At 32.8% G+C, this 14,428-nt stretch overlaps 1 protein-coding gene across 1 annotated transcript; it reads left to right on the top strand.

Annotated features, from left to right (window-relative positions):
• The first annotated feature begins 12,902 nt into the window (after positions 1-12,902).
• Positions 12,903-13,640, top strand: LOC128984997 (uncharacterized). Its single transcript, XM_054404372.1, has one exon. The coding sequence runs from the start codon at positions 12,903-12,905 to the stop codon at positions 13,638-13,640; it is 738 nt and encodes a 245-aa protein (XP_054260347.1).
• The last annotated feature ends 788 nt before the right edge of the window (positions 13,641-14,428 follow it).

Here is a 14,428-nt window from a genome sequence, read left to right as displayed (position 1 = left end):
CTACTTTGAATATAATAAGGCAGGAATTGAGCCTTTTTCAGGCCTACGCACAGGCACCTGCCCATGTAGGCTTATCCCATAAGTACGGCAAATTTCAACTTACAAATGTTGTATTGTTTTGCTGCATAACTACTCTCTGTTTTAGTTTAAATTTCTTGGGATAAATAAACGTTTTTCATTTCATTTCATTTTTTTGTTTATGGTCATAAGTGATAGTCATAAATAGGAACAATATCGATTACAAACATTCTCAAGTATCATAAAGACCTACAGAGTAGCAAATTGAAGGCTTTTAAAGGGGCCATTTTTTATGAAAAAGTAAAGAGTTTTTAATAAAAGTTCACTATGTTTAATCAACACAAATTTAATCCAACCCGAAGTATCATTGATCGGTGTACGTGTACCACACTATAAAAGTGAATTAACACCCAAACCGTGCATACAATTCAGACTGTATGTATAATGAGACATTTAATATACTACAAAATAAATAATGTTCACGTCTCATGCTCTTAAAAAGTCTTTATAGTTTCCAATCAAAACCCATTACTAAATTACAATAACCAAGTGTATTTCAACGATTATTTTAACTCCAATTTACTTCTAATTGAAACTCATTCAACTGTCATAGTACAAAATCGACTAGTACAACTACTGACTATACAAATACGTACACAGTGGGTTTAAACATTCTTTTATATCTCACTGAATGAATCATCAGAATGTGCTCTTGTAAGAAGATTTAATAAGCAATGCAACTCACAACGGTCACGTCACGTCCGATTCAACCCCAAGTGTTGTGTGACCCTGTTCAAACTACCCCGTGGTGGTGAGATATAACCACAGATTGTCTAGCGATGTCTGTGTCACGTGGTCAAGGTATTATGTGGAGAACATAAAGTCACATCTCTGGTGACACCATGGAATACACCGCCCTTACCATTCTTAAACATCCAATGCATAATGATTAATACAATGAAATTAAACTTTGCCAAATAGTTATTCGTCTTACCATTGAATAGTATTAGTGTGAATACGTATTACTGTCAACACAATATGTAAATACCCCCGCCACAGCAAACCTGCCGTCTAAGCGAATTTCCATTTGGCTGAATTGATTTTCAATTGATCTATTTAAATAACATTAGGTTTAACGAGTACCTATAGGTTTGCTGCTACAAGGAAACTAATAAAGTGTGTGTTTAAGTCAAATAATTATTGCTTAGTATAAAATGAATATATTTGCCAAGTTTGATCAAAAGATATCCATAAACAAGCCAACTACAACATTTTACAATATTCTCCATAAGAATAACATGGGAAATTTAAATTTACCATTTTTTTCCCATAACCAATAACCGTACAAAAACACTTTGATATATTGAATTGTTTGTTTTTTAAAGCTCTTTAAGAGGGTTTAGAGAAAAATTGGAAAACTTTGTGTTTTGAGGGTCAAAAGTGAGAAAACCCAATTTTTACCCCATAAAACCCCCCATAAAACCCTGTTCCCATGGTTGGATCGCGAACTCATTCAAGTTTATCCCGCCTTACACCTTCAAACCAAATTTCATCACAATCGGATAAAAATTACTCAAGTTATTGTGTTCACGGACACACACACTCACACACATATATATATTTATATTTATATATATATATATATATAAATTTGAACGAATGGTGTTTTTGGCCTCTGGGGACACCAAAATGAAAAAGTAAGTCGGTCCTGGGCCTAAGTCTTACCATGAGACCTACGGTAATAGCTACTTCCCAATAGGGAAATTCGCTAATAAACTGATCTCAGGGAAATATGTAAGTTTTTTTTTCATAAAATGTTGTAAATGGTAATAAACATGTATAGCATTTATTATTTAATACATCAATTGTAACACAATTCAATTGTGTTAAGAATCAGCACATTCTTTTGGAACATTTGAACAGTTTGGATATTTAAAACTTTCAAGACTTGTTTTATGTATAAACATTTTCATAAGCAATTTGTATAATACAAATTATTGAGCGGAGCGAGCGAAGCGAGCGTAGCTCTTTGGGATCAACTTCAATGCAACAAATAAAGCAACATCACTCAATAACGGCAGAACACATTTCAGCTAAACTTAACAAGATTACTTAGACTAATAGTGAGATGGTTAATAAACAAACAAATTTCAATTAGATAATGCTAATGCAATTTAAAACGAAACTTAAAATTTCCAAATGTTAACATTAGGCTTATGGGACTAAAGTAGCCATATGACAGTTTTTTGTTTACAAGAAAAATGTAAACAAGAGAATCATAAGGTATTTCTGAACTTTCTAGACTTTTCTTTTAAACGTTTTTAAATCATTCCTATGATTTTAATGAACAAGAAAATTCCGTTAAAACATTTTTTTAAGGCGCGGAATTCACTGAAAATCGAGAAAATATACGGAACTACTTTCTCAATGCGCGGAGCATAAACAAGGCGGAGGGATACGGACCAGTGACTACTTTCTTGGGAACCTATTTGTGTTGCCAGCTGATTAGAAACAGCCAATGTTAGAAATCAGGATTTAATAAGCGATATATCGAACCGCATCGAAATCGATATTTAATCCGATAATACATCACAGGTTAATTATGTTGAATTACATCGACGGTGCAGTAAGTTATTACACTTATTAATAAAACACAGATTGAACACTAATCTAATTTAGGCATGTAGGGAAGGTAGGTCGGGGTTTATGTATGAGTATTCGTGACTACAGTGTTTTGAAGTAAGGTTAGATTAGGGAGGTAAAGTGTAGGTTATAGGTAGGTGTTCGAGTTGTTTATTTGTGTTGCACCATATAATTTTTATCTTTTGGAATAGTTGGTTAAACGGGGAAACGATTTCAAAAATGTTTGCATATGGTCTTAACAAACCATCTACTGTATTCTAGCATTGACTTTATATAGTCAATGATTCTAGCAAATTACTACATAAAAAAAATTAAAAGAATATTTGGATTTGGACCTTTGACCATAGCAAAACTAACATATAATTTATGAAATGTGAAAAGTTGTATATCATTAAATACTATTCTGTAATATTAATAATTGTACGGCAAATCCTCATTTTAATGGCTCGGCTGAAAATGGAATCTGCGTTTTGTGAAACAGTAATTTGGTAACGATTCAGTAATTACATGTTGACAACAGTAGCCTATCCTATATAAATACTGTTATTTGATTGCCAAGCCACGGACTATACATACGTCCAGTTACAACCGTAATAAGTAAATAATTAATTACCTGGACTTATAGAAGTACACTTATAACCAAGGTATGGATAATCGTCTAGGCCTGTCTAGAAGTAGGCTACTAATTTCTAATTATATTATCTACATTGTATTTTTAAGGCATGACTTCCCTTCTTATTTTAACCGATTGCAGGGGTTGAAATGAAGACCAATGTTTATGTTGCACAGTTGAATTTAAATGTCAAATTTCCCCTCCTGTTGTAATACTTTTAATACTCGTTTTTTTTAATAGTTACTGTTTTTTTATACTTTAATATAGCCTACTTTAACCGATTGTAAGGGTGAAAAATGAAGTCCAATGTTTTTGTCGTAGGCTACAGTTGAATTTGAATGTTAAATTTCCTTTCTCTTTTTTATACTTTAATGCCCTTTTTGGATGTTAATACCAGATTCCAACTACTGTAATATTTTCCTGGTCAAAACTACCATAATGCACTTTTGGAAGAGGTATTTGAATAACAAGATGTAGTAAAAAAAAATCTGAATTATTATAATTTTAATCAATAAAACCAGCATTAGTACATCTATTGACTTTTTTACATTTAGTTACTTATACAAATATCAAATCACGTTTGTTCCGCTCAACTGGCTTTCACCTCTCTGAAAGCAACCCTAGTATATTTGTATGAACACTTTTTGTATGTATAATAATAAACATTTAAATTCTAATAGTTTATATATTCTGTATGTACAAACCATACCGACGTTTAAGTGTCATATGAAACAGCTGTATACAATTTTTGCTTTTACAAGAGAACATAGCCGAATGAGGCGCTCACAGTGTGTGTTCAAATCTGCAATTCAGTAAAATTATGATTTTTTTGGTTTTGTAGTTGATTATCTCTATTCAACCAATCATACAATTGTAAATACACATAAGTGAATGCACTCTTTAAAAACAAGCTTTTGAATATTCAATAATATTCCTTAATGCAGAAATAATAACTTAGTTCCCAGATGGCGTCTGAGAAAGTTAATCTATTAATATATACATTTTATTACATTTGTATTACCAACTAATAATTATTAGACTAGGGCCGTGGCGTCGTCCTGTAATCCAACTACTTTGAGGTCACAAACTGTAGGCATGATATGTAGATGTGATACTCTCTGGTGAGGATTGGCGTCCGCACTAGTGTGTACTACGACTATCCAAAGAACTATCCTGATACCAATTCGTAAATTACAAGTCAAAAATGTGGTTCAGATTCCACTATAAACATTTGGTCTCTTAGTGTCGATTAGCTGTGAGGGCTAATAACATAGACTAAGGATATAATTAACAGTCCTGTCTAAGGAACATGTTGACCTTAGTCCACTATCAAAACTACAAGATCTCGCCATTTATCCTACACTCATCTTCGTTCATACTTGGCTTAAAATACTTACTTTGAATGGTCACCATTTCACTTAAAAGTATTACAGCCAAAACACCAGTCATTTTGTCTCTTGTTTTTGTTTTATGTGAAGTTAATACATCGATTAGGGGTAAACGATTGAAACAAAAGTCAAAATTCTGATGAAAGTTATGAATTGCAATCTCGTCGGTAAATAACGGTGTTGGTGCGATTTGATGCGACGTAGCTCAGAATTAATGACCCGACACAGTTTTACATGACAATCACTGGACACGCGTCGGACACAACGATACATTTGTTAAAAGTTATCTTGATTTATGAAATCAGGGTATTCATAAACAGGGTTAGGCCCCTACCCCTATTTATGACAAACAAATAAGTTTTATTAATTTATTCATGTAGAGTTTTCTGTAGTATATATCTAACTGATAAGTACTATTTCAAAGTATATCTCTGCATTTTTTATTGAATAAAGGTATGTTTAGTGATCTATCTTTACATGGAGACAATCCTAATATTGTAAAACAATAAAAATCACCACCAAAAACTACATAATGACTACTCCATTGCTATAGCAGTTAACGTCTGGTCTCAAGTATATTTAATACAAAATAGTAATTAATACAAAATAAATTCAACCAAGTATTTGATCCTTTATTTAGGCTTATCACAATTAGCAAGGCAATTGTTAGAATCAGTCGCCTACTTTGGGGATATACAACTACCACTAGCCTATAGATTTGTCGATAAACTGACCATACATTGACCATACGACTAAAAATATAATAGTAACATAAATATTATTTAACACAGTAGTTATCTACATGCAAAAGTAAAAGAGTGTATGGTTTAGCCGAAGCCTCACGGCTTATTCAACTTTTGATCAATTATACAGGGTGATTTGTACTCGGTGTGACAAAATGTTTTTGATGTAAGTACAAAGTAAATGAAGTGTGATGATGCATATCGAATGTTCCAAGTCTCAAAATTAGCGTCCCAAAAAATTATTTTATGTTTTTAAAAAATAACCATGTTTTTAAACTTAATACAGCGATTTCTCAATTACCTGTATATGGATTTGAGTAGATAATGTCATTTTCGTGTTCTGCATTAAATTTTGAACAAGAATAATGGAAAATGACGGAGGATCAGTTGTAAAAACTCCATTGTAAATAGATTCAAAGATAAAAATTAAGATATTTGATAAAAATTTCTGTATACAAGAAAATGTCGGAATATGTTAAAAACTGCGCCATTTTATAAGCTTTCCAACCATATGCTACACTATTGAGGTTTAGATATTTTTTTGTTTGTTTTAGTGGTTTAAATACCAGAAAACAGGGGACTTTTTTACTGTTTTTACAGTTCAAGCTGAATCAAAAATACAACTTTTGCTTAATACATGCCGACTTTCTATGTTTTAAATGTTAAAGACACCATGCTTTATAGTCTTCAAACCATTAAAGCGTACATAAGCAGACATAAACCTCAATAGTGTAGCATATGGTTGGAAAGCTTATAAAATGGCGCAGTTTTTAACATATTCCGACACTTTCTTGTATACAGGGTGTGAAAAATGTAATAGACCATCGTTTTTAAAATTTTTATCAAATATCTTAATTTTTATCTTTGAATCTATTTACAATGGAGTTTTTACAACTGATCCTCCGTCATTTTCTATTATTCTTGTTCAAAATTTAACGTAGAACACGAAAATGACATTATCTACTCAAATCCATATACAGGTAATTGAGAAATCGCTGTATTAAGTTTAAAAACATGGTTATTTTTGAAAAACATAAAATAATTTTTTGGGAAGCTAATTTTTAGACTTGGAACATTTGATATGCATCATCACATTTTATTTACTTTGTACTTACACCAAAAAAATTTTGTCACACTGAGTACAAATCACCCTGTATATAAATAATAACTTAGGAAGGATTTTATTTTTATAGTAGTGGCTAAAAAAAAAGGATAACCCATAATATTTCAGTAAAGATTATTGTCTGGATCTATATCACTTCCTTTTCCTTTTTTATTATTCTTCTCATCGTGGTTTTGTAACATCCCCCTCGTCTCGTTTCCTGCAGTTCCCTCTTCAGGGTTTACACTACACTTTGTTGAATGCTTTTAAAAACCAATCTCAAGAGAATATTCTGGATATAAAATATATAGGAAAGGTAGTAATAAAAATGTCATGGCTTTTAGTTAATACTTTGATTTAATTAAGATCAGAATTACCAATGAATAAAAAGTACTCTAGGTTTGAATATACTTACTACCAAATTAATCTTGGGGTTTTATGCTTTTCACAGTATTTTACAACCACATTATTTCAGTTAATTTCAACAGCCGATTTAAAATGGCATAAAATATAAATTGCTAGAATATAATGGTGGTGATTTGGTTTCAATATATGAATAGCAATGACAATGTTATAATTATATAAACACTAGCTGTACCCGCGGGCTTTGCCCCGTTTTACTTCATAAGTGAACTCGTTCGCATGGCTCAATCACGTCCTGGTTGAAGTTCGTTCGCTACGCTCACTCACCTTTAGGTTGGAGCTCGTTCGCTGCGCTCACTTGCCTTCAGGTTGGCTCGTTCGCTAAGCTAACTCGCCTCCAGGTTGAAGTTCGTTCGCTACGCTCACTCACCTTTTGGTTGCATTAAAACAAAATAATAGTGCTGCACCCTGTTGGTAATCATTGTAACTTTAATGCTATTGCGCATCATAGAACAGTACCAACTTGCTTAATTCAAACAGCTGTTAAGATTCATTAATTCCATTTAAATATAAATATGAGTACTCATAACATGGGAAACTCCAGAGCCGTTGGGGCGGAGCCCGAGAGTCCGATCAGAATCAAAACAACTTAGTTTTCCTATTTAATGCCTCAAGAGTCAGTGTACCAAATTTCAGCCTCCTAGGTAAATGGGAAGTGGGAGAATTAGTGATGAGTGAGTGAGAGAGTCAGTCAGTCAGTGAGGGCTTTGCCTTTTATACATATTAAAGATTATGAAATAATAATATACAATGATGAATTAACTAATGAATATGTTATGTATGGACATACGCAGTGAGGGTTCATTGTTTATATTTGAATTTCAGCTGTTAGTCCCACAATTCATTAATCACGCAAGGGATGGAGGTTACAGTCAAAACCGAGCTTGTTTCAATTACCACTTGTTTGTAAAGGGTGAGTGAGTTATATTGTCCAGCTTTGCTACGGTTTATTCTGCAAATAATAATAATCATTCCAAACAAAATAAAATATATGGAGCTTTTATCCCTAGTAAAATCAATTCGACTGAATCGAAGGAAAAGTTGGAAAATAAAGTTAAATGCTGAAAATCGTATGAATATGATAAACTAAGCTATCTAAAACTTATTAATACATGAAAAAACTGTAAATTAAAAATATTTAACGAGGACTATCAACTTGTATTAGACTCATCAGTTGTCACCAGACTCAATGAGGGACTGATATGTTTACCAAATTAAATTGCCATGGAATTTAAATATCTTCTTGATCAGCATTGTACGTGTTACTAAATTTATTAAATTAAAAATTAAATTTATTAAAAAGTAGAAGACTTAATTCGTAATCTACCAGTATAATTACACAACGGCAAAACTGTCGACACAGCCTAGTAAGCACAAGAATAGTGTAAATAAATATATGTAAAAACATAAATTTTGTCTTTCTTTATATCAAGAAATATTATTCTGCCATAGGATAAAGCAAATTATGGATGGACACATCATATTTTGGAAATGTTAAAGCCTTAATTCCAAGAAAGAATCAATTTTATGTGCAAAGTGTGTTTTCAATGCAACAGTCTAAATTAAATCGTCGTTGTATCTCAAGTATGTAATTTTTCTCTTTATATCAAATCAAAAGTGCTTGCAGCAAATGGATTGCTTCCTATACAGTGAATAACCAACCACTTCACAAATGGAGAGATTCAATCTTTCACAAGACTCGCTGGACGTGCTGGCTTCAAACTGTGAGTCTGATCAGGTTGTATTATAAGTTATTGCTTTACTAAATACGAAAAAATCGCAAATGTAGCCAACTCATATTCCAAGCATTGGCAATGGAATGGAATGGCTTTTAGGAGTTTTTTGAATCTTGCTCTACGCCTGCTTTAATTTTGAATATTTGACTAATAAGCAATAGAAATAAGAGGGCTACAAACTACGTACTAATCAGCAAAATATCCAGATAACGTAAATTGAATATTAAGTATTTTAAAAGTAACAAACTTGTCCGAATAAAACCATAGAGTTGACAAAGTGTAAAGTTATTTTCAGTTATTTATCTGCAGTAAGTGGTCATAACAATTGTATTAGTTTAAAGTAAAATGGTGACTTTATATGACATACCTTTTCTTTTAACTGCATGACATTGTAATAAACTATAAAATAACTAGTATTAGTTCTGACAAATCTAACAGGTATCTAAAAGAGGTTCAATAAAAATTCATGATAGTTCAAATATAATCTTAAATATACGACCGCTATGCTTCAACTCGTAGCACATGGTAGCACCTTGCTTTATATTCTACCATAGATAAATCATACCCCCTTGATACTCTTCTATATTGCAAATCTCAGTAAAGCCTAAGTGCTGGAGGATCCCCTGAGTCAATGGAATCTTTTAAAACATCTTCTTGAAACGTGAGCAATGCAAGAACTGCAATGTTAATCTGGATAGACTTCTCTGTACTATTACTAAACCAAGAAAAATGTGTTCGAAGTTCAAGCAATGCAGTGCGGATGCATTTATAAAACAAAACAAACAAAAAACACTAAAATGATCAAATGAAACCAGCATTATTAATAATAAAGCACATTAATTTACACGTTTTGCTGGTAAGTCATTTTTAATAAGTTGAAAGTGTAATAAATATAAGGCCTTTTTGATATTTTATAAAAGTATTAAGCATAGAATCATTATATATTAAGAAAATTCTGGCATCACGCAATTAAAACATGAGGTTATAAGTATGCATTTCGTTTTGACCTACTTTGCATTGCTTTTAAATGCTAATAAAGTTATTCAGTGAAGTAAGAGGTTAATGTATATTACCGGTAAGCAACTCATGATCATAGAAAAACAAATTTTGTTTACACTGAAATAAGGGATATAACAAATTTATCGAACTTATCAATATTATGTTTTTATACATATAGGTAAATTGACATAATATTCTTTTCAATAAATAATAGTTGCCATTCAGTGAACTAATGAAAAATGATCATTGTTTACACTAGGAGAAAGGAAACAAACAAATAAATCGAACTTGCAAACACAATAAATCAAGTAAAGTAGCGGACAATGTCCACTTGACCCACATAAGGGCTGATAGATCGACCTGGTCCTCAATACAACACACTTACTTTCATCCAGGAGATAGTTTCTCGTAAACATTGACTATGTGGAAAAAGTGCAATGAAACGATCTGTATGAAATTAACATTTGAAATAAATTCGCCTATAATAAAATTATACTATTTAGAAATATTCAAACAATGTATATCCTCACTTAACATCTTTTGAAAAAAGGTTTTCGGTTCGTTCAGTATTTTACAAGGATTGTGACACCTTGTAAGTTAAATTTTATACCTTAGTATAATCACATACAAGATAATACAATGCAGCACATACTCGCTTATCTAATGTAATATTTGGTAACCTAGGGTTTCCAACATTCAACAGCAGTATTATCAATTAACTGGCGCAGTTAGCACAAACACACTTGTTTCAATAACCGGCGCCCGACTGACCAGACATGACTCTCGCCTGCAAAGTCACTCGTTATAATTTGTTTTATCCCTTTGGCTGTTTTCAACCTTAAATCATCTAGAGTTACCGTTTTGTGGAGTTACAATTCATAAGTTTTAATTCAATCCTAATGGCTGAATGAATCAAACTTTTATCGCTTAGAGTTCTTTACCTTAATTAGTAAGATACTTCCAAACGATATTTTTAAACAATGTGGTACAACATGATAAAAACTACGACATGTACGAGTATATGTCATTGAGCGAAAAGTTTTAATTTCACTGTTTAATCGTAGTTTACAACAATCGTGTTATTTCAACGAGTTACTACTGACTAAGTACTAAAGAACTACTGACTAACAAATACGGTATACATTATTACAAATATTATGTTATACATTATATAAAAAAATTACAGTTCATATGGTTAACGAAGAAAAGTAGAATGTTGCAGTTGCAAATTAATATTCTTACTAGCGTAGGGGACTATAGATATAATACTGATTACAGTACAGTTGTTTTTATTATTACGAGGTGTTAGCCCGTCCTACGTACGGGAGTAGTCAGTTAAAACGGTGTAGGCCTATAATTCAGAACAGCTAGTTTACACGTATAAAGACAAATTTTACTGCAACCTACAGTAGAAAGAGTAATTATCAATTGAGAAGTGTATAGGCCTAGTCAATGATATCACCTTCCATCGCATACTTACCTCTACCATAATCAATATCACCACAATACAATTACTCATACTATACACAATTTCCAGTAGGTCTGAATTGAAACTCCCTAAAATAAAACGAAAACATCCAATAAAATTCACGGTACACATAATTATATCGTTGGTGTCCTGACATCATTAAACGAATCGTCCACACACATCCTTTATGTCAATTTTACTGCATCAATTGCTAAATAAATAATTGTAAACAAAGAAAAGTAAACACAACAACATATTAGTTTGTTTTGTAAACAGCTGAGTCAAAAATAATATTCATTTGAACAAAAGAATTGGTCACATGTTGAAGGAATTTAAAAAGTAAAAACGCTAGTAATAATATAAAGCTAGTGACGTAATTAATTGTCTATGTTTATTATCCATTCCGTTATCAGTTCCAATATCCTTGAAAATTAAACCACCCTCATTGAATCAATGTACATCGTAATTACCCATATTCATTTATTTAAACTATAAAATATTCAGCGCCTCCAAACGTAACCACAACTAAACACACGCCAAACAACTTTTTTTAGATTTCATAAAAGGATGGTTAGTCTAATTGCAGTATCCTAGGTCAATGATGACGTTGTGTTCAATCTATGTCATTCATCTGTATATCTTTGGATAACACCAGTCTGAGGTTATGGTGGTAATTTAAAATCGTATTCCTGAGAATTCTTGATCTCCATCTTTATGACATCAATATTTCCGGGCCTAATCCAAACAAAGTTCAAGCATTCAAAAACATTGATTGTAAACAAAAAGCTGCCAAGATGAATTAAAACATGTAAAAATTGTGATTTTCCTACCCTTTCCAAAAAAGTTGAGCAGTAAATAAGTTAATTTGCATATCTTTTTTTATTTAACTCGTGAACAGAGCCTCGACTTGTACACATAGATGGTGTTACTTATCTCGGTGGTCTACTAATCTTACTTATTTCCTATAATCAATGACAAAAACAGAGTAAATAACCTCATAGTTCTATAGGGTATTTTTATAACTAACCAGTTGTTATAAAACAAATTATGTTTCTCTAAAACAAATCGAAGTTGCTTTAAAAAATAATTTGAACATCCTAGTATTTTACTATGTATATTAAATTAATCTGTCATCCTCTTACAGAAGAATTGAACGTATCAATGATTAGCATTACACATAGTATAAATAAGTCAACCCTAAGTATGGCTTTACATTTTTATCCAAATGCTGAATTTGTGACACAAAAGCTGAATGTTTACAGCTGTTATGTTAAGCAAATTATTTTATGCCGAAAGCTAGTTTAGATTCTTAGCGTCAGCTGCTAGACTTTTCAAAAATTAAAACTTAATTTTTAAAAAACTGAGACTCTAAACTAAAATTATGGCTTCGACATTCCCTAGTTCTCAAAATTATCTTTCTTTCAACACAAAAATCATGAAAATCCGTCGAGTTGATTCAGAATCGTGAAATAAAAAAACACTGTTTCGTTTTAATATTATAGATTATTTTTGCAGTCAACTAGACCAGTTAAGAATGTTAAAATAATGTGTAAACTACTACTTGGTTATGAGTTTAATGATACTGCACATCTTATCGTCTTTGAAGAGTTATAAGATTATTTGATGGTATACATTCATATAACACACCTCTTGATTATTATCTCCACGGATGCCATGAACCAGAGTTGGATAACTCGCATAACACTAGTATAAAAGCCTGCGGTCACTTACCATAGCTACACTAATCTCCACGAACACAGGACAGCAACATGCAGAGTCTAGTGGTGCTGGTACTAGGGTTGACTACCATCATAGTCGAGGGACATGACTTCGGCGACCATCACCACCACGAGGTGAAGACCATCACGATAGAGAAGGAGGTGAAGGTGCCGTACCCGGTCCACGTGGAGAAGAAGGTACTGTACCCTGTCAAGGTGCACGTCGAGAGGTCGGTCCCCTACCCTGTGGAGAAACCTTACCCTGTGACTGTGGAGAAGAAAGTGCCTTACCCGGTCAAGGAGTACATCCCTAAACCTTACCCTGTCGAGAAGAAGATTCCTTACCCTGTAAGAGTGCATGTGGAGAGGCCAGTCCCCGTACATATACCTAAGCCTTACCCCGTCTACGTAGAGAAGAAGGTGCCCTACCCTGTAGAGAAACACATCCCTTACCCGGTCAAGGTGCACGTCCCCCGGCCTGTCCCCTATCACGTTCCTGTTATCAAACACGTGCCTTACCCCGTCGAGAAGAAAGTACCTTATCCCGTCAAGGTGCCAGTTGAGAAGCCAGTTCCCTACCCTGTGGAGAAGCCTTACCCCGTCTACGTAGAGAAGAAGGTGCCCTACCCGGTGGAGAAGGAGGTGCCGTATCCAGTCAAGGTTCCGGTTCATATCCCGGTCCATGGCCACGAGCATCACGAGCATGAGGAACATCACTTTGGAGGACATCACTTTGGCTTTCTTCAAAATCATAAACTATGGGACCATGATGTGCATCATTCCTTCTGAGATCTTCTTTTACTGTAGATTATTTGGTCTGTACCTGAAAAATAAATTATATACTCATATCCCATAACTTAAATAATTTTTGAAATCGTATTCCTTAATCTTTTTTAAAATTATAAATACAAATGAGGGTAGTGAGTTTCTTCCTACAGCTTAGTTGTTTATAGCATTTGTCTAAAACTCTTATATACTCAAATATACTTATCTGACGAAAATGTTTTGGTGTATTTATATTTCTCTAATATTATCCTCATTATGTAGTGTACTTACATTTTTGCAACATTAAGCCCAAGAAACTATTCATTATTACTTTGAGTCCATCTTCTTATTCTTATGACAATAGATTCTTTGGTAAGTTTTATAAGCACCATTCTTTTTAAAGACTACCAAATGTTTAATAAACATTACAAATGTCCACCAAATGCCATGAAACGCCACAGTCTGGCTTATTTGGTCCTATATCACATACGTGCATTACATTTCTAACAATATTAATATTAATATTAATATTAGTTTGTGATCCAATCAAATCCTAATTCATTTTTCAATTACCAAACGGAAATGTAGTTGTTATGTTATTTATTGGAATTTATTAATTTTTGGCACCTGGTTTAATTCATGTTTTCCATCTAGAAAGCTTTCCAATTTAAAAAGAATAAGACTACGTTAATCAACAACACTAATTCTTTAAAGTCTGCGAAGAAGTCCGATTACTCTGGGTTTCATTTTCGACGGAATGCAACACTCTTTGTTGACTTGTAGCTGGATAATAAATGAGAGTAGGCCTACAT

This window comes from Macrosteles quadrilineatus, unplaced genomic scaffold, assembly GCF_028750875.1.
Source record: "Macrosteles quadrilineatus isolate MER2022 unplaced genomic scaffold, UCM_ALF_1.0 Scaffold_2__2_contigs__length_208266976, whole genome shotgun sequence".
NCBI classification, from domain to species: Eukaryota; Metazoa; Arthropoda; class Insecta; order Hemiptera; family Cicadellidae; genus Macrosteles; species Macrosteles quadrilineatus.
The sequence above is the reverse complement of the archived record's forward strand: the minus strand, read 5'-3'. Positions and strand labels throughout refer to the sequence as shown.

Bases quoted from the DNA above. Each gene is read 5' to 3' on its own strand.
- LOC128984997 (XM_054404372.1), top strand. From the start codon at position 12,903: ATGCAGAGTCTAGTGGTGCTGGTACTAGGGTTGACTACCATCATAGTC.